This window comes from Xyrauchen texanus, chromosome 16, assembly GCF_025860055.1.
Source record: "Xyrauchen texanus isolate HMW12.3.18 chromosome 16, RBS_HiC_50CHRs, whole genome shotgun sequence".
Classification (NCBI taxonomy): Eukaryota; Metazoa; Chordata; class Actinopteri; order Cypriniformes; family Catostomidae; genus Xyrauchen; species Xyrauchen texanus.
Window position 1 is genome coordinate 41,262,645 of NC_068291.1, and position 21,343 is coordinate 41,283,987.

At 37.3% G+C, this 21,343-nt stretch overlaps 1 protein-coding gene across 1 annotated transcript in view; it reads left to right on the top strand.

The window, feature by feature from the left end:
• Positions 1-21,343, top strand: part of LOC127657239 (nesprin-1-like) — a 173,120-nt gene that overhangs the window by 150,218 nt on the left and 1,559 nt on the right. Inside the window, 16 exon segments of the mRNA XM_052145940.1 lie at positions 77-239; positions 554-741; positions 1,046-1,196; positions 1,892-2,074; positions 4,170-4,307; positions 4,393-4,584; positions 6,022-6,346; positions 6,547-6,615; positions 8,333-8,475; positions 11,389-11,515; positions 12,006-12,217; positions 13,083-13,283; positions 13,459-13,587; positions 14,058-14,270; positions 15,725-15,817; positions 17,808-17,866. Of these exon segments, the coding sequence (XP_052001900.1) occupies positions 77-239; positions 554-741; positions 1,046-1,196; positions 1,892-2,074; positions 4,170-4,307; positions 4,393-4,584; positions 6,022-6,346; positions 6,547-6,615; positions 8,333-8,475; positions 11,389-11,515; positions 12,006-12,217; positions 13,083-13,283; positions 13,459-13,587; positions 14,058-14,270; positions 15,725-15,817; positions 17,808-17,866 (2,586 nt within the window).

Consider the following 21,343-nt stretch of genomic DNA (forward strand, 5'->3'; position numbering starts at 1 on the left):
TGCTTAAAGAAATATTCAAGTTAAGTACTGCTAAATGACTACTGATGAATCACTATTTATTAACTACTAAAATCAGGGTGAAGAAGCTTCGAGAGACACTGGTGGCCGTGCAGCAGCTGGATAAAAACATGAGCAGTCTGCGCTCTTGGCTCGCACACATCGAGACCGAACTGTCTCGCCCCATCGTCTATGACACCTGCGACTTCCAGGAGATCCAGAGAAAGCTGGACCTGCAGCAGGTACACAACACACACACACACACACACACACACACACACACACACACACACACACTTACACAGGCATTCAAAAATAGCTCAAAATTCCATCTTTGATTGTTAGCTATACATATCAATTTCCACCCTAGCAGCTGTTGCTAAACTTTCTTAATTATAAGTTTTATTATTATATTATAAGTTAAATTATTATTTAACATTTATCACTTTGTATTTAATATAATACAACTACAGATAAATATTGAGAAATAATTTTAACACATAAAAATTCACATCAAGTCTATTTAGTTAAATGATGAGTTTTGCTTTGTGTTCAGGAGCTGCAGAGAGACATCGAGAAGCACAGCACAGGTGTGGCGTCCGTGCTGAACCTGTGTGAAGTTCTCCTGCATGACTGCGACGCCTGTGCGACAGACGCTGAGTGCGACTCCATCCAGCAGGCCACACGAAATCTGGACCGCCGCTGGAGGACCATCTGTGCCATGTCCATGGAGAGGAGACTCAAGTATGATGCTTGTATATATACTTTTTGTGCATACTGCAAAAAGTAGAATGAGTAGTATGGCTGAATGCCATTTGTGTTCACAATTCTTTAGCTCCAATTGGGGTTGGTGGTATAATGGTTAACAGTCTGGACTTTTAAGGGGGGCTAAACTTGTAACAAGTGAACTGTAATAAGATGATTTGGAAGAAAGCTTTTGTTAAATGGCAATCTAGTTTCTTTTAAAAGTTTATATTCTAATAGTTTTTAAAATGCCTTCAGGAAATTTTCAAACTGGCTGTTTTTTAAAATTTTGCAAAAATAACAGGATTGAGGAGACGTGGCGGCTTTGGCAGAAGTTTCTCGATGATTTCTCACACTTTGAGGATTGGCTAATGGTGTCGGAGAAGACCGCCGCACTGCCAAACTCATCTGGTGTCCTTTATACTGTCGCCAAAGAGGAACTCAAGAAATTTGAGGTGAGATGTGTGTGATATTATTTTTTTTATAATTTGTATTTTATTTTATCCCCTTTTCTCCCAATTTGGTATGCGCAATTCCCACTACTTACTAGGTCCTCGTGGTGGCACGGTTACTTGCCTCAATCCGGGTGGCGGAGGACAAGTCTTAGTTGCCTCCGCTTCTGAGACTACCAGTCCGCACATCTTATCACATGGCTCACTGTGTATGACACCGCAGAGACTCACAGCATGTGGAGGCTCATGCTACTCTCCGCAATCCATGCACAACCTACCCCGCACCCCATTGAGAGCGAGAACCACTAATCGTTACCCTATGTGACTTTAGCAACTGGGCATATTTGGTTGCTTTGGAGAGCTGGCTGGAGTCACTCAGCACACCCTGGATTCGAACTCGTGACTCCAGGGGTGATAGTCATCGTCAATACTCGCTGAGCCACACAGACCCCCTGTGTGTGATATTATTGAGAGGATATGTATTGGATTTTGGTAACACTTTACAATAGTGTTGCATTCATTACCAGAAGTTAACGTAATAGTTAACATGAGCAAGAGTAAAAAATGTACAATACTTTCACAGCATTTATTGATCTTGGATGTTAATTTTTACATATACTAAGAATGCTTCTTTTATGGATTTCTGTTAGAGAATGTTCCTATTTATGTTATTAACACAGTGTACTGTGCATTTATAGACTTTCCAGCGTCAGGTGCATGAAAGTTTGACACAGCTGGAGTTGATCAATAAACAGTATCAACGGTTGGCACGTGAGAATCGCACTGACGCGGCCTGTAGTCTGCGAGAGATGGCACACAACGCCAACCAGCGCTGGGATAATCTACAGAGACGAGTGGCATCAGTTCTCCGCAGACTCAAGGTACAGAGCATTTATCTGTGTAAAGTATTATACAACAAGAAGTTCACTTTTGTTTATGCTGTACTTCTTTGACTTTGGACTTTGACTGTTAACTATACATCAAAATAAAAATGAAAAGTTATCAAATGCACAACAATACAGCATCCAACGCTAATTCCTAGAAACAAGAATATTATTTTGTTTAGCTCAAAATGAAGAAATCACCAAATTGAAAGTTTTAAAAAAGAGATTTTAATCTTTTAAATAATAAAAATGTTAATATAATCTACTAAATATAATATGAATAAATATTTATAAATAAAAATGTATAAATCATGCTGGAATGGAAGCTAAAACAAGGGTCATGGAAGCTAGATTACTGCTAAACTTTTCTAAATATTGTTTTTCACTGGCAGCCAAAAGTTTGGAATAATGTACAGATTTTGCTGTTTCAGAAGGAAATTGGTGCTTTTATTCACCAAAGTGGCATTCAACTGATCACAAAGTATAGTCGGGACATTACTGATGTAAAAAAACAGCAACATCACGATTTGATTTTTTTATTTTTTTTATCAAATCTAGATAGCAGCATCACTCCAACTGCTAATTTGGCACTAGAAAATCTCTTGCCATTATATCAAACACAGTTGAAAGGTATTTGGCTCATTAAACGAAGCTTAACATTGTGATTGTGTTTGCTTTTGAGTTGCCACAGTATGCAATAGACTGGCAAGTCTTAAGGTCAATATTAGGTCAGAAATGGAAAAAAAGAAACTTTCTCTAAAAACTCGTCGGTCAATCATTGTTTTGAGGAATGAAGGTGATACAATGCTTGAAATTGCCAAAAAACTGAAGATTTCATACAAAAGTTTAACTACAGTCTTCAAAGACAGAGGACAACTGTCTCTAACAAGGACAGAAAGAGATGTGGAAGACCAGATGTACAACTAAACAAGAGGATAAGTACATCAGAGTCTCTAGTTTGAGAAATAGACACCTCACATGTCCTCCGCTGACAGCTTCATTGAATTCTACCTGCTAAAAGCCAGTTTCATGTACAACTGTAAAGAGAAGACTCAGGGGTGCAGCCTTATGGGAAGAACTGCAAAGAAAAAGCCACTTTTGAAACAGAAAAACAAAAAGAAAAGGGTCCGAGTGGGCAAAGAAACACAGACATTGGACAACAGATAATTGGAAAAGAGTGTTATGGATCTAAACCCCATTGAGCTTTTGTGGGATCAGCTAGACTGTGAGGTGTGTGAGAAGTGCTCGACAAGACAGACACATCTATGATAAGTGCTACAGGAAGTGTGGGGTGAAAGGTCACCGGAGTATCTGGACAAACTGACAGCTAGAATGTCAAGGATCTGCAAAGCTGTCATTGCTGCATGTGGAGGATTTTTTGATGAGAACTCTTTGAAGTAGTTTAATTGTAATAGTAATTTTTCATGTTATTAATGTCCTGACTATAAATTGTGATCCGTTAAATGCCACTTCGGTGAATAAAAGTACCAATTTCTTTCCATAAGAGCAAAATCTGTACATTATTTGTTATTAATATAATAATTTGTACAATATAATATTTTATTGTTTTATTAAAACATGTATATAATAATGATGGAGTGTTTTGTACATTTTTATATAATTAATACATTGAATAAATATAAGCTGAATTAAATGTTTTTTAATCATGCAAATTAATCTTTCAGTTTTAGCTTTTATTTTGATTCAGTTATTAGTTAGTTGCAGTGTTTTGCTAAGTTACTTAAAAATATTAATCCACAACAAGAATTGAACATTTAAATAAGATTGCTTTATTAATTAGTTAATTGAAAAAGTCATCAAATTACTTTTAAGTTTCTTTCTAAAACACTTTTCCACTCAACAAATTCAAAATAATGTCTATATTTCCTTCACAATGACTCATTACATAATTCATGTATTCTACATAAAATAATATATTAGAAAAAAGCATAACCCTATAATGTACTTAAAATGTAATTAAATGTACTTTACAATACCTTTTTTTAAAGTAATTAGATTACAGTAATTAATTACTTTGTAATTGGATTACACCCAACACTGGTTAGTGGAATAATTGATATTTCCTCTGCAGCACTTTATAAGTCAGCGTGAGGAGTTTGAGACAGCTCGGGACTGTATTCTGGTGTGGTTGACTGAGATGGACCTGCAGCTAACAAACATCGAGCATTTCTCTGAATGTGACGTTCAGGCCAAGATCAAACAGCTGAGGGTGCGTCTCTGATCCTTCACTGACCTAAAAGTGTTCTACATGTCTCATGTGTCATTCTCTAATGACATTGCTGTGCTCCACGCAGGCATTTCAGCAGGAAATCACTCTGAACACCGCAAAGATTGACCACATCTTCCAGCAGGGTGAAGCTCTGGTAGAGAAGAGTGAGCCGATAGATGCAGCTGTGATTGAGGAAGAGCTGGAAGAACTACAGCGGTACTGTCAGGAAGTGTTCGGACGGGTGGAACGATACTACAAGAAGCTCATCCGATTACCGGTACAATTAAAGACATCACATTCCTTCTCTGCTTTTTTTTTGTTTTTTAGGTGCATTATTTTTAGTGACTTTTTGTGAACTAGTCTTCTAGATTGTTTTCTTAGTTTTAGGTTTATAGGTTTTTATTTAAAAAAAAAAAAAACCTATATTTGTTTTTGGATTTCAGTAAACTAGTTGATCTAGATTTGTTTTATAGCTTTTTTAGTGATAGTTTAGAGTAGACTAATTTATCTGGGATTATTTTTTTTAGTTATTCTTTATTTTTGTCATGATGGTTTTTTTAGTAAACTACTTTATCTTGCTTTTTTATTCGTTTGAATAATTTTATTATTTTTAATGATGCTTTTTGTAAACTAGTTTATCTGGATTTTTTTATAGCTTTATTAATTTCAGTGATGTTTTTTAGTAAATTTTTTTATCTAGTTTTTTTGTTTGTTTTTGTTTTAATGGCTTTGTTATTTTAGGGATGATTTTAACTAAACTAGTTAATCTCGATTTTTTATTAGTTTTTATATGTATATAATTTTTTGTGACGGTTTTTGGTAAACTAGATTATCTAGATTTTATTCGTAGTTTTTTTTTTTTTAGTTTTTTTAGTTTTTGGTGCTTTTAAAGGGGATCAATTTAGAGACATTTTGTATGCCGATAGACTGTTACAAATATTAGTTAGGAACCAAAAATCTGAACTAGATCTCACTAGTTCTAAACAAATCAATGCCACTAACACATTTACATTTTACATTTACATTTATGCATTTGGCAGACGCTTTTATACAAAGCGACTTACAGAGCCCTTATTACAGGGACAATCCCCCCGAAACAACCTGGAGTTAAGTGCCTTGCTCAAGGACACAATGGTGGTGGCTGTGGGGTTTGAACCAGCGACCTTCTGCTTTAGCCACTACGCCACCACCACTCCATACATTTGCAGCACAATTAAACCTTCCCTGAGCACCAACACTACAGCCATCAAAGCCACACTTTTATAAGAAATTCATACTGTCAGACTTCAGATCAGCGGCTGTGAGCAGTTGTATAAAAAAATATATAATTTTGTAAAATGATTTTTTTTTATTTTGTCTATTTGTTAATTAACCATCTTTATCAAATGGCAGCACTTAACATCCAATTAACACCAAGAAACTCACAGCATGTGGGATTTGTATCTGGTGAACATGAGTCTTTACCAGTCTAATTATTCAGGCCTCCCAAGAGCGATTAGTCAACAGTCATTTAGACAACCCTCAATTTCAAGTTTTGTTAGCACATCCTAACTGTAGAGTTCTGCTGCATTTATCAGTTGTTTACTGGTACCTAGTGGCATGTTAGAACAATTCAAGTGAACATTTAGGTATTTTTTACTGGTTAGTTCTTCTGGACTGTTGTGGACATGTCTCTTTACGAATGAACTAAAATACAGAATACTCTCTTTTCCAGCTCCCAGATGATGAAAATGATGTCTCGTACTCGGACCGTGAGTTTGATCTGGATGAAACCGCTGACGTGTCCAATTTTCCATGGAGCGAGCGCCTGGGTGACGGTCTGCTGTCCCCTCTTCCCTCCTCCAGTCGGTCTGCATCGCTCGCCGCTCCTCTACGGACTGAGCGCTCGGGCCGAGACACCCCAGCCAGCGTGGACTCTATCCCTCTGGAGTGGGACCATGACTACGACCTGAGCCGAGGTCTGGAGAGTGCCAGCAGAGCCCTGTCTTCTGAACCAGGAGAAGATGGATACCTGCAAGGAACTGCATCAGCTCTCTCAGGTTAGTCAGTACTCTTTAGTTACATGGAATTATGTAAAGAATCAGTACAAGCCAAACCAAGGAGGACACCTGTACATCACTTGAAGGTTAAACCTGTACAAATCATGCTAGAAAAAATGTTTGACCCTGAAGCCATAGCCAGCAACGTTATTATAGGTTTACAGCTGAATATGTGGATGTATGTATATGTGTCTTTGCAGATGTAGTGATTCCAGAGAGTCCTGAAGCGTATCTTAAACTTACAGAGCAAACGCTGAAGTCCAGCGCTGGTAGGCAACAGCAGAAATCTCAGACTCAGCTCTCTAGTCTGTGTCCTGATATTTTCAGTTTTTACTTACAAACCGAATCAAAGCACAGCGCGACCATCGTCTGTCTTTTCTCACCCTTCTCTTTTGATTTGTGTTGCCTCACACACTATAATCACTTTAACAATCACTTTTCTACAGTAGTGTTTGCATGTAGTGTCACAGGTTGATGATTACTGTGTTTACTCTGGAGTTTGTCTTTTTTCTTTTTTTTTTTTAATTGAATTACTCACAGTATTTTACAATCAGGGCAAAATGAATTGTAAATATGTAATATTGTACTGCAATTACTGGAAAAGTTCACTGCATTAAAATCCAGTTCTTCATCAATTAAATATTAGTGGTTGGCTGATATATTTTTTCAATGGCCAGTGCCAATATCAAAAGAGAATTGAATATACACAAAGACAATATAGCATTTTTAGGACTATCGCAATTTTTTTTTGCATTGTGACTTATTTTCATTACAATTAAATCACCAAATTGTCATTTCTGTCATTTTTAAAAATGCCTGTTATTCTTATTAATTATTCTCATTAGATTCTTATTATTGTAATAGAAAAAATACAGTCATGCATTTTTTTTAATTTAAATCAATATTAAATAATAACAGCAAAATATAAAGAAAACATACTGTGTATATATTTTTTTCATTACAGTAATGAGAATATGTGGGGAAGTGTGCTCCTCGTTTAATTTTGCCACATTGCAAAAATTCCTCATTTTGATAATACAAAATATCACTTATTACTTTATATCCGTTAACAAGATCAACACATTTCGGACAAAACTTATTTTGACTTGTTCCACCTTTTCTTCCAATAATCTGGGTTCCAGTGAGGCACTTACGATGGAAGTGAATGGGGGCCAATCTGTAAATGTTAAAATACTCACTGTTTCAAAATTATAGCCACAAGACCGAAAATGTGTGTTAACATGATTTTAGTGATACAATTGATTACTTACATTTTCTGTGTAAGTTTATAGCCAATAAGCCTATTTTAAAACTTTGTTGCCAAACCTTAAAATTACTGTAAAAAAGTCAATTTAAACAACTTTACAGCTCAAATAATACATCAGTTTTAACAGAAAAAATGATGTGCTTTTATAAAATTATCAGCTTCTCATTTCTGCCTTTAAACCCTCCAAATATGCCCCCCATTCACTTCCATTGTAAGTGTCTCACTGTTGCTTTTTTTAAAGAAAAGGAGTGACATGATTTGTTTTGGTAATCAGTATTATGCCACAAATGCTGTCAGTTGATCTTAACTTGTATTGAACCTGGAATATTCCTTGAATTTTTATTGGCCAATGGTGTTAATCTCGAAATGGCAAATTTTTTGGCCTGGCTGATATACGTATATCTACACATACACTGTCAAATATCCATTATATACGTTTTCAAGCCAAATAATCTAATAATGCCATTAGCATTGCATATGTTTACTCTGATTGTGAACTGCTACGACTAATGATACATTCAACTAGCAGCACCTAGTACGGTTGGTTTGTGAAGTGATGCTCTTGTGAAGAGCCTTTCTTCATCATGCACTGCATGAGTTACAGCACAGTGATATTGACATCAGGCCTGGGAAGAGCCACTGGTTCCACTGTGATGTTCCATGCACAGCTGCATATCAGAGCATCTTCCCTTGATAACTGCTGTGGTGTTTGTGTACAGGTGATGCTGGCTCACTGGAGACTCATATCAGACAGCTGGATAAAGCTCTGAACACCAGCTGCTTCCATCTGCAACAGACAGAGAACATCATACGCAGCCGAACCCCCACCGGCCCTGAACTGGATGCCACATACATGGGATATGTGAGTGATAATCATTCAGTACTGTATATTAGTGGTCAACCAAAATGGGTACTTCAATGGCTGATGACGATATACAGTATAGACATTTTTAAGTTTGAAGGAAGTGTTTAAAAACTATATACAACCGTGGCCAAAAGTATTGGCAGTGACATCAATGTTGTATTTCCCAAAGTTTTCTGTTTCTGTTGTTGTGGTGTTGATTCACATTGTTTCTAGAATATTGTGCAGAGTGATCAGATGCATTTTAAATCATTGCAAAAAGCTTCATTGGCCAAAAAAATTAACTTCATCACAAAAACTCAAATTTCACAGTTTTTTGGCCCTGGCACCAAATGACCAGCTAACATAATTTCACTAATCATATCAGCAGCACCTGGGAAAGTGTGAATGAGTGCTAGTCAGGTGAAATCATTAGATCATTCTGATTGGATGATAAGAGCAGACTGATTGCTATAAAGGGAGGGAAGAAATGCTTCCAATCATTGTGTTCTTGTTTGCAATGGTTACCTCTAAAGAAAGACGTGCAGCCATCATTGCTTTGCATCAAAATGGCCTCACATGCAAGGAAATTGCTCCAAAGAATATTGCACCTGAAAGAACCATTTACCGCATCATCAAGAACTTCAAGCAGACAGGTTCAACTGCAGTGAAGAAGGCTTCAGGATGTCCAGCAAGTAAATGGTCTGCACTTATATAGCACCTTTTTAACCTTAACTGTATTCAAAGTACTTTACACTGTGACTCATGTCCATCACCAGTGCAGAGCTTGCTCAATATTGGCAGCAGGTTGGTGTGAGTGCATCTGCACGCACAGTGAGGCGAAGACTTTTGGTCAATGGACTGGTGTCAAGAAGGGCAGCAAAGAAGCCACTTCTCTCTATGAAAAACTTCAAGGACAGGCTGAAATTCTGCAGGAAGTACAAGGATTGGACATCTGGAAAATCCTTCCGGTTGTTTGGGACATATGGATAATCGACAGTCCGGAGAAGAAAAGGTGAACGATACCATGACTCCTGTGTCGTGCCAAAAGTGAAGCATCCTGAGACCATCCGTGTGGGGTTGCTTTTCATCACAGGGAGTGGGCTCTCTCACAATTCTGCCCAAAAACACTGCCATGAATAAAGTATGGTATTAAACGTCCTGCAAGAGCAACTTCTCCCAACGATCCAGGAACAATTTGCTGATGATCCGTGCATTTTCCAGCATGATGGGGCACCATGTCACAAGGCAAGAGTGATAATGAAGTGGCTCGGAGATCATTACATTGAAATTTTGAATCCGTGGCCAGGCAACTCCCCGGATCTTAATCCCATAGAGAACCTGTGGTCAATCCTCAAAAGGCGAATGGACAGGCAGAAGCCCACAAATTGTGATCAACTCCGAGCACTAATAAGGCAAGAATGGATCGCCATCAGTCAGGATTTGGCCCAGAAGCTGATATCCAGCATGCCATAGTGAATTGCAGAGGTTATGAAGAACAAGAGTCAACACTGTAAATATTGACTCGTTGCATATATTGAATGTTTTTGCCAATAAAAGCCTTTAAAACTTGTGAAATGCTTGTCATTGTTTTCCAGTATACCATAGAAACATGTGAAAATATAATCTACAAATACTGAAGCAGCAAAATGTATGTCACTGCCAATACTTTTGGACACGGCTGTACAGTATATAATTTATATTGTCCTTTTAGAAGTTTCCAAATTTGCCACATTTCTTTTTAAAACACATTGGGTCTCATTCATGAAACTTTCGTACATATGGAGTAATTTGCAGCTAAAATTCACCCTCCCAAAAACTTTCTGCCGGATTCACAAACACTTTGTTCTCCCCAGATTTGTTAGTAAAATGTGTATATGATCCTAATATTTAGATTTAGCAAGCACAATAGCACATTAAAGAAAGTGAAGAACTTCCTGTCATCGCATGTTTTTGCTGTCATATGACACTCTTGTGAATCAAAATGTTCAAGAAGTCAATAAAAATAGTTTGACATGAGTGTAGATAATGTTCAGTTCACGCCGGGAGGAGGATGTCCATCACCATTAACCTTCTCCGGTTCAGTTCGCAGCGCAGCGCCAGCATCACTTGTGCAACTTCTCGGGGTAAATCATGATGTAACAGTGAAATACTCACAACTGGAAGAATCTTCAGAGAAAATAATTTAACGCCCGAAGAAGATCTTTGACTGAAACGCTGTAAGATATTGCAGATTTGCAAGCTATACATCAATGTGTATGCTTTTACTATTTTTCCCTGTTGTTTTGTGAACACACATGTCTGTGATGTTTATTTATAGATTTAACAGCATTAGCATTGAACATACGTTATCAACTGAACACGATTTACCGATGCCTATACTCAATTATAAAACCTAAATTATAAAGCTCATATCAAATAAAAAAAACTGTCCAACCAGTCACGTTAGACAGCGTTCATTTCTTCCAGAAAAATCAAGCACTTCTGCTGGAAAAACGATAAGCGGAGTTGGGAAAAAAATTATACTTTGATAAAATTAATTAAAGCAGCAAATACATGTTTCTAAATAAATATAGGCTATGGTATAAAGCTTTTTAAGGTTAATTTCACTCATTTAATTATTAGTTCTTTTTTTAATACATATTTATTTTCACTACTATCAAAACATAGTCATGACAGTTTGCCTGAATGAACGCAACGCATTCAGATGTCTTATGCATGATTTACACGTGGTCGGGAGCAGGTGTAAATAAAGTTTGTACCAACTAACGTTTTGAAAATATGAAACCTTTGATGAATCTGATAAATATGTTTCATGAATGAGGCCCATAATGTGTATTCCACCATTTTCAGGTTGTCCCTTCAGATCCGCCTTTAGTATCTGAAAAATAATACTAATTAATTAGTTTAATTTATTTATTTTTATTCTCTCAGATGCGTCTGCTCGAAGAATGTCGTGGCAGTATAGACGCAGTAAAGCGAGTGGGATTTGAGCTGAAGGACGAAGACGACAAGATATCTGGCCTCGTTGATCCCAACAGCTCAGAGTTCCAGACGTCAGGTACGAAATCTTATGACGGTAACTACACAGTGTCACCCAAATAAATACTTCTTGCTAACCTCTAATGTTCGCATTGAGACCAGTGGAGGTGTATCGGCCAAAGCAGAGTTCGAATTGAGTCAGAGCTTTTGCGGGATCCCCAAGTTAAATTGTGTTGGTCCCTTAACTCTTATGGGGGTTCAGGACCCCTCCAGTACCCCCACATTTCAAACACTGGGCCATAGAGAAAAATGCAGATGGCACATGTATCATGCATCACTGAATGGAGTGGTGGTGGCTTAGTGGGCTAAAGCACATAACTGTTAATCAGAAGGTCACTGGTTCGATCCCCACAGCCACCACCATTGTGTCCTTGAGTAAGGCACTTAACTCCAGGTTGCTCCGGGGGGATTGTCCCTGTAATAAATGCACTGTAAGTCGCTTTGGATAAATGCATCTGTCAAAATGCATAAATATGAAATGTGTGAATGTTGTAATTTGTGTCGTGCAGGTGTGATTGAGCGCTGGGAGCTGTTGCAGGCTCAGGCTCTCAGTAAAGAGCTGCGCATGAAGCAGAACCTCCAGCAGTGGCAGCAGTTTAACTCAGATCTGAACAGCATCTGCAGCTGGCTGAATCAGACTGAAGAAGAACTGGAGCAGCTGCGAGGACTGGACCTCAGCACCGACATACAAACCATCGAGCTACGCATCAAGAAGCTCAAGGTCAGAAAATGAGAACGGATGATGTCCAATCATTCTTTTAAATGCTTGAGAGAACTGTTGGTGTGAGTGTATAAATAACAAAAACATTTGATCTGTGTAGCCTAATCTAAAAAATGTTGTTAAACTGCAGTATTTAACCAAAAAATATGTTATGAAAAAATATTATGGTTGTCAATCAATTAAAAATTATAATAAAATTAATTACATGGGATGCCAATTAATTAATCGCAATTAATTGCATACATAAATATTTGCTGAGAAAGCCCCTCAAATATCAATATTTCAATATATAATGATTCAATAATTTGAAATAGTTGTATTTAAATAACTATAAATAAATCATATATATATGATTTATGAAGGACTTGTTCAAGAATTTTTTTTTTTTTTTCAGATTAATTCTAATTTACGTTTTGACACACACAAAAAATGTAAATCGAGGTTTGGCATTAAAATATTAGCAAATGCTATAGTTAGATATGTTGTCAATCCAACAAAGGTTGAATAAAGAAGAGAAAACATTTTCATAGTAGCACTTGGCTTGATGCTGCGTCCAATTTGATCATCTGCATATGTGCGCGTGCACCAAATGACCGTAGCATAGGTGCTCATATATTTATACACCTCTGCTTGATTTTAAGTTGTAATTTCAGCCACCCCTGAAATGGTTCATTCCATTGACACATTGCATGAGTGGTTCAAGTAAATTAAGGATGCAAATTTCTTTCCGTGCATGGACAGAGATCACAGTTTAATCGTCACTAACTGTATTTACATTTGTTTAAGCGGTTTAGTTGTTCACTGAACCCAATGTTGTATTTTGCCATTGACTCTCTCTTCTCTGTGCTCATGGATCTCTGTTTAGGAGCTGCAGAAGGCTCTAGACAAGCGTAAGGCCATTGTGCTGTCCATAAACCTGTGCAGCGGCGAGTTTGTGCAGTCGGACAGCGAGGAGGCACGAGACCTGCAGCGCCGACTGAAGGAGATGAACAATCGCTGGGAACATCTGAGCAGCTCTCTGGATGAGTGGAGAAACGCTCTACAGGACGCTCTGATGCAGTGCCAGGCAAGGAAGTGTTTCGATTTTACTTTCTTAATTGTCGTAATTGTTAAGTTAATCGATTACATCTTGTAAACAAAACCTAAAAACTCTTGTATCTACTTTTTGGCTTTCTGTTAATTATTTATGATGTCACAGTGTTTGTGAAGTTGGCATTTGAGGGCATTCTTTTTAATGTCAGGACTTCCATGAGATGAGTCATGGTCTCCTTCTGTGGCTGGAGAATATTGACCGTAGAAGAAATGAGATTGTCCCTATTGACCACACACAGGACAGCGATAGCTTACAGGAGCATCACAAAACACTTTTGGTAAACCACTTCTTTTATTCTGTTTGTACAGCATTTGCTTTATATCTTGTTTTGTACATGTCTTGTTTACTCACTCTCATTTCATTCCAATCCCAAAGACTTTCTTTCTTTATTGAATTTATTTATCATTTCAATAGAAGGGCAATTGATAGTGACTGACTTAAAGTTAAAAAAAGTTGTCCATGCCGCGTGTGTTACATTCCAAGTCTGAAGACATACAGTAGGATTTGTTGAGAACACAAGTGACAATTTTAACAACCGTTGCTGTTCGTGAGCACTTTGAGAAATGCTTGTTTATTCCTGTTTATGTGAGAACTTTCATTGTTTTTGGTGCTAAACAATGCAAGCTCTTGTGTGAACACAAAAGGAAGTGATACGCGTTTGAAACAACATGAGGGTGAGTAAATTATGACAATTTTCAATGTTCATACACTGTTTGTTCTTCATGTTTGTCTATTCCATCTCAACAGCAAATCCGCCGGGAGTTGCTGGACACCCAGATGAAGGTGGCGTCCCTGCAGGACATGTCCCTACAGCTGCTGGTCCACTCACAGGGCAGTGACTGTCTGGAAGCCAAAGAGAAGGTACATGTCATCGGGAACCGTCTCAAGCTGTTGCTAAAGGAGGTGACTCGAGACATTAGAGAGCTGCAGAAGACCCTGGACATCACCAGCAGTCAACAGGTTAGTTACTAACCACTAACTACACAGCAAAACAGTCTGGACTGTTCACGTTCACTTCATGAACGGGTTATTAGTTCTGTGATCAACTGAGAAAAGGTTGTGTTCAAAAACAGCCAGATGTAGCACAGAATGACCTGAGATTCTCAATAACAGCAATATTTCTCTCTAAAATGTTGAAATGTCACACAATTCAGGACAATAAGAGCCTCCTTAATACAGTCAAGATGCTTGTCCTGCCCACATCTTGTTCTGATTGGTGCATTGTTTCAAAACGTACAGTATTGACAAGGTTGTCTGGTGATCAAAATAAAAACAAATTTTTTAAGTCAAGTTTAAAATAAGTATCAAGTTCATAGAAATGTAATATTTGTGTCCATGTTGATTCAATTTTTATTAAATAAAATTGAATCAAAATTAATTTATTGATAAATAGCCCCAAAAGGCTTTAAAATGTCAAGTGGTGTAACCATCAAGTAAAAAGTATTAAAATACTTTACTTGCACCTTGAATGCATGTGAGTGTACACAACAATGAAAAAAAATTTGAGACACAAATATAAATACAAATTTGAACTATTTGTTCATGTGAAGCCAATGATGTCCGTCTGTTGCATGTGTACATTGACCAATAATTCAAGAAAAATGCATCCTGTATTTACATCCCAAAAGAACACTAATTAAAACTGAATAAAATCATTGCAATTCATGCAATGCATCCAGAAGTTTCTAAAGGAATATTTTGTAGTCCTAAACTTGGGCTACATAAGTACGTGAACGCAGACACTTCTAGCTATGCAACATCAATGTGTCAGCCTGCAATTCATAGCACAACGCAAGTACACGTTGCACTCTTAACATTGCCAAAAGTGACGGTATCAACATCAACATTGTCGGAACTGTCCACTTCTATGGAAGTGGTGGTGGCATAGTGGGCTAAAACACTAAACTGTTAATCAGAAGGTTGCTGGTTCGATCCCCACAGTCACCATCATTGTGTCCTTGAGCAAGGCACTTAACTCCAGGTTGCTCCGGGGGGGGATTGTCCCTGTAATAAGTGCACTGTAAGTTGCTTTGTATTAAAAGCATCTGCCAAATGCATAAATGTAAATGTAAATGTATGGGACGTTTTTTCTTTCAAGTCGTCTGCTGTCATGGCGGAGCAACATTTTGAAGCAAGAAAATTAAAGTTGATGTATTTGTAGCTACTGACCTTAATAATAATGCATCTACCTTTGTGGCACAAACTTATAAATATAACTTAAAGGGCGCCCCCTTGAGTACGGAGGTTTGTATCTGCCACAGTAATACAAGAACGCATTATGCATTGGCCAAGCACTCGAGTCTGCGTACACGTACTTCTGTAAGGTATGCTTCTGGCCTACATCTTGGTTTGTCCATTTTATGTTTCTCTCCCTCATACTCTCTCTTTCTCCAACTCCAACACAATCTATTCAGGATCTGTCATCTTGGTCATCTGCTGATGAGTTGGATACATCTGGTTCCCTGAGCCCTGTGTCTGGACGCAGCACTCCCAGTCGCCAGCGATCGGTAACATGTTATACTCATGTTCTGTGGGGTCCTTCAAAGATGGAATTGTTTGCTTGTCACGTTGAGGCGATAGTTTGACACGTGTGCCCTGAATGTCCCTGGAGCTTGGCCCCCCCCCCCCCCAAAAAAACACACTTGACACCTTTAGCATTTTTGCCCAGAGTTCCTCCAAAACTCAGGACCTCTTCCCAGCATGCTCTTCTTAGACATAGGAGTCCAATCAGTTCTGGAGATGTGATTTATCCCTGTTTTTGCATTGATTAATGCAAATTCATTTTTACATCCTTTAAAAACAATCTTGTTACACCTTTATCACACCCTTAAATTCTGGCTTGGTTGGTTCCTCTACTCATTTCTCCTTCCATTCATACTTATTCTAGATCCCCACAATGTAGTCTTCAAGGAAAACTGGTTCTGTGAAAGGAATACTCATGAAAACATGTCCAGGTCACATTTCACCCCAAAAATCAGAGAATAGATTATATTTAGCTTTTTGAAAATGAAGCCTGTTTTTTTTACCTATTAAGATTTTTTTCATATTGACATTATTTGTATTATTTTTTATTTATGTTTTCTTAGATTCCCATTACTGTAATACAATACTTTTTTTTAACTGGATAAAGTACTACCATGATGTACAAATACTTCACAATGTATATAATTTATTGTTTTTAATTTATTTTGCATTACAGTAATGACAATTGGGGTTAACATTTGTTTAATTGTCATGAAAATAATGTCACAATGCAAAAAATATATGTGTGGTACACAAACAGGCTTCATTGTCTAAATATTTGAATCGATACATTTTTTAACTAATTAATCACACGGTTTAAAATTACGGTGCATAAAAACAAACATTAAAATATATTCATAAATCTATTTACTTTATCTATTTTGTCTCAAAGAATGTAAGATGCCCCCTAGCCGCCTCCCTAGGGAGGTGTTTCAGGCACGTCCAGCTGGGAGGAGGCCTCGGGGTAGACCCAGGATTAGGTGGAGAGATTACATCTCCACACTGGCCTGGGAACGCCTCGGGGTCCCCCAGTCAGAGCTGGTTAATGTGGCTCGGGATAGGGAAGTTTGGGGCCCCCTGCTGGAGCAGCTGCCCCTGCGACCCGACTTCGGATAAGCGGTTGAAGATGGATGAATGGATAAATAAGTACATGTTAAAATATTCAGTTTTATGTCAATACATTTAATTAGACAAATTTTTCCAGGTACTTAAAAAGTAAAAATATATGTTTACATACAATAACATCAGTGGACATGGTGTAATTAAAAGTTGGGCATAATCTTCTGGCATTTTCCAGTGGACTTTTTTAATAATAGGATCAAATGGGCAGATTCAGTTTATACCAAACTTAATTGGCTACAGAAACTTAAGTGTACAATTGCATTATTAGACACTATACATTATTATAATATTATTATTTAACATGTTAAACAGTCAACTATTAATCATAGAAATGTACAGGCTACATTTCCCCAGCCCTAATATATATGTATATATATCATTTTGATTTTGGGGTAAAAAAGAAATGACCCGGACATGTTCTGGACAGGTTGTAGAAACATAGAAACTACATTGAATTGAAACTCCATAATTTTTCCAAGGAATGAGCATAGACCATTTTACTATTGAAAAGTGTAACATTATTTGAATATTAATAAATCCCTTTATGGGACTATGGTTCTGCACACTATGCAGATTTTATGTATATTCAGTTGTTACTACCTGAATGTTTCAGGAACTCATCTGCATGTACAGAACTCTCAAAAGAATAGTGACAACCTGTTTAACTGCTGCAAAATAGAAGTTATTTTTATGGGAAATGTGCCATGAAGAACCAGTTTCTTTGTCTCCACAGAGATGCTCTCATCCCCCTCATTTTGATTTTGTTGGGTTTCTTTCATCAGTAGCTTTGTCTTTATTTGCCTGGACTGAAACATTCTTTCTTTCTTTTTACCCCCTGTTCATTGCAAACAGAAACGGGGCAAAAGTAGTCTGTCACAGCCCGGAGCGTCTGTGAGCAGTCCACTTCACAGGTACCTCTCTCCTGGTTTCTAGAACACTTGGAAGATAATGGAACTCAGCCCATGACCTGACCGCAGGCACAAAGCACCCATGAGTCTGGGTTGACCCCCAAATTTCGCCCTTGTTGAAGTGGAGAGTGACTTGCACTGCAAAAATAACTGTTTTAATCAGTGTTTTTGTTTTGTTTTCTAGTGAAAATATCTAAACCTCCATTAACCTCCTGAGACCCCTGCGTGACTGCTGTGTGCTTTTTCCATTCCCCTTTTTGATTTGTAAATAGTAGCCCCTAAGAAACATGCCAAAAAAAAAAAAAATGTTTTTAGACCAAATCGTTTTCCTAAAAATGTATGTCCACATACACCGATCAGCCACAATATTAAAACCACCTGCCTAATATTGTGTAGCTCCCAGAAATACTCAAACCAGCCCATCTGGCACCAACAAACATCCATGCGATTATCTATTTAACCAATCATGTGGCAGCAGTGCAGTGCATAAAATCATGCAGATACGGGTCAGGAGCTTCAGTTAATCTTCACATCAACCATCAGAATTGGAGAAAAAAATGTGATCTCAGTGATTTGGACCGTGGCATGATTGTTGGTGCCAGATGGGCGTATGTGGTCATTCTGTTTAACAGCGTGCAGTTTCATGATATATCTCTCAAATTTTAAATTACATATTGTATGAAAATAGAGACTCAATGACTATTTTGATTCAAACAGGTTTCAATATAAAAACTTAATTAGGTTTCTTACCAGATGTAGTTTTGTTGGTTTTTCTCCCAAATACAAACTCCTCTGAGATCGACGCCATATTGTTTGATCACATGACTCAGTGAGTTGAAACTTTAACCCTTTACCGACAGCCCAGAGTCTTCTGAACTGAGATCAGTCGGTTTAAATTAAATGAAATTATGCGTTGCATATAGCGAAGCCAAAACGTAGTGTCCACGCAGGTGGACGCAGGTTCTCAGGATGTTACAGCAAGATACATTTGCTTGAGAAGCAAAATTGCAGTCATGTGACTTGCCAGAATGTTGGCCTCATTGCATCCTTTTCCTTATAATGAAAGTAAATGGTCAACATTCACACATCTTTTGTTTTCCACGGAAAATGAGTGAATGATTGCAGAATTAAATTTTTTTGGGTGAACTATCCCTTCAAATACATTTTTAATATCTTATTGGAATTTGTTTTTCTTTTTTAAGCATAAACCTCACTACATTTTCTTTTAATTTATGCTTAAAACAAGAAAAAGCTTGGTTAATAAAAATGTTTTTTTAATTCAATATCTATTCTCTCAGTGCAAGTCTTAATATCTTATGCAATTTTGTTTCTCAAGTAATTGTATCTTGTTTAAAGGATGTTGACATATTTTCACTGGAAAACAAGACTAAATACTGATTAAAAACATAATTTTTTGCAGTGTATGTATAAACCTGACAGACCACCATTGCAGTAGCCCAGTATTAGCACAGCATGCCATACATGCATGAAACAATGTGAAATCCAATGAAATCCTGCTGACAGAAAAAATGTAAAGGCTCATGTTGATGACTTCCATCATCTTCTGTGATTCTAGACACTGCTCAGGTTAGGGAGCTGAGATAGACACTACAAACGGAAGCCCATGCACCAGGCAGAAGTGTATGGTTTCAGAATGGCTGCTTCACACCACTTTTTAAAAATGCTTTCTTTCTCAGCTGGAAATATTTCTGCTAGGCTGCTTGCTGCTGAGCAATTCATTTTTCTTGTCCTTTTATCCAGCAAGCGTCTGCAATGAACAATCTTGGCAACAGTGTCTCTTTCGCTTCTTCTCTTTCGTGTGTCACATCTGCTCTTTTGACTAATCAATCATCCCCCCTTCCAATCTGCCATTCGTGCAGTTTGATGACATAGTAAAACATGAGTGTTGAACATCCATCATTAACAAAATGTTTTGCATTTTTAAGCACATTTTTAAAAATGCGCATTTCCATTTACTACGTCATGCACATTATTTTAAAGGAGTCTGCGTTGTCATGTAGGGAGAATTATATGCGGAAAAGGAGCAAGTATAAATTGTTTTATTAAATGCTGCCGGGAGACGCCGTGGAATGAGTGTAATATCTAATATAATGAGGGCTGAAATGGCTGTTACGCCGCCAGCCTCTGTGTACTTGGTAACGCCCATGCACAAAACTGTTCTGGCTGATTGTTAGGAACAGTTGTGGGTTAAACACTTCTGAATGTCACGGGCTGTTCAAAGAATTGTGTGCAGATATCGGAGCTTTTGTTTGGCTCTCGCACACCAATGCCAACCTAAGAGTGGATTGCCATTGTGCTTTATGTGCATAAATGGCCAAAACACATCATTGCCATGCGAATAAACCAACTTAATGTGCATTATGACTAATGCGAAACTCTTGACTTTGGCCGCAGAATACTTTTCAAGTAGTGATATTCTATATTTTCCCTGAACACTTATAATAAACAGGCTACTGTACCTTTAAGAATTCTATACTGAATGTAAATGACCACCGTATTAATTGGCTACTTCTACATATGCCAAATGTTGCAACACCCCACGCCAAGTTGCTGAAGACTGAATCGACATAGGATGGTCATGTTTGTGACGTCAATATATTGATTTCAAGGTTTTCTGTTGTGAATCTGGGATTCAAACCTACAACCTTTTGGTTTCCAGCCGAGAGCTTCAACCACTAGGCTACACCAGCCAAACCCAGATGTTAAGGAAAACCAATTACCCTACAATCGGCACTTAAAACTGAAAACTTTGTCAAGCTATGCTTTTTCCTGTTGGCATGCACTCTATTTAACAACTCTTAAACTAAAAGAATTGAACTGCATATAATAAGACAAACTCTTTTGAAATGGCCGTGTTGCTTTACAGTGCTGCTGACGACTTTTAAACTAACTCTATCAGTGTCAAGCTTTGGACAGCTAATGTGTTCCCAGATGTTATATAACAGTGTTAGACAGAAATAAAGATTTACAACAAGATGATAATGATACAGGTGCATGGAGAAATTATTCAGTATAGAAATATATGAACACATGCAGTGGCCTAAAAAAGTATTTGGACACAAAAGCCACACTTTAAAATGTATGAATGTCATTGCATTATATAACAATATAACAAACCAAGTGGGATTCATTTTAAATAAAGATGGCACACCTTTCTAGCATAAAAAAATAAATAAATTTAAAAACAAAAGTTAATCTTTATTGATCCATTAAGTAACCTACACATTTTTTGTTTTATCTTTTACGGTTAATGTTCAAACCTTTTTTGTCTCATGTAACTTTTAGTGTTAATACATTACAATTACAAGTAAATAGTAATTTAAATAATAAAATAATTTTAGGAACTGTATCTCAAATTAATAATGTGCAATTAATAAATACTACTACTACAGATTGGAAAAATGTACATTTGATAGTTTTAATATCCTATATATTTTGCATGTGTTGTATATTTCGTAA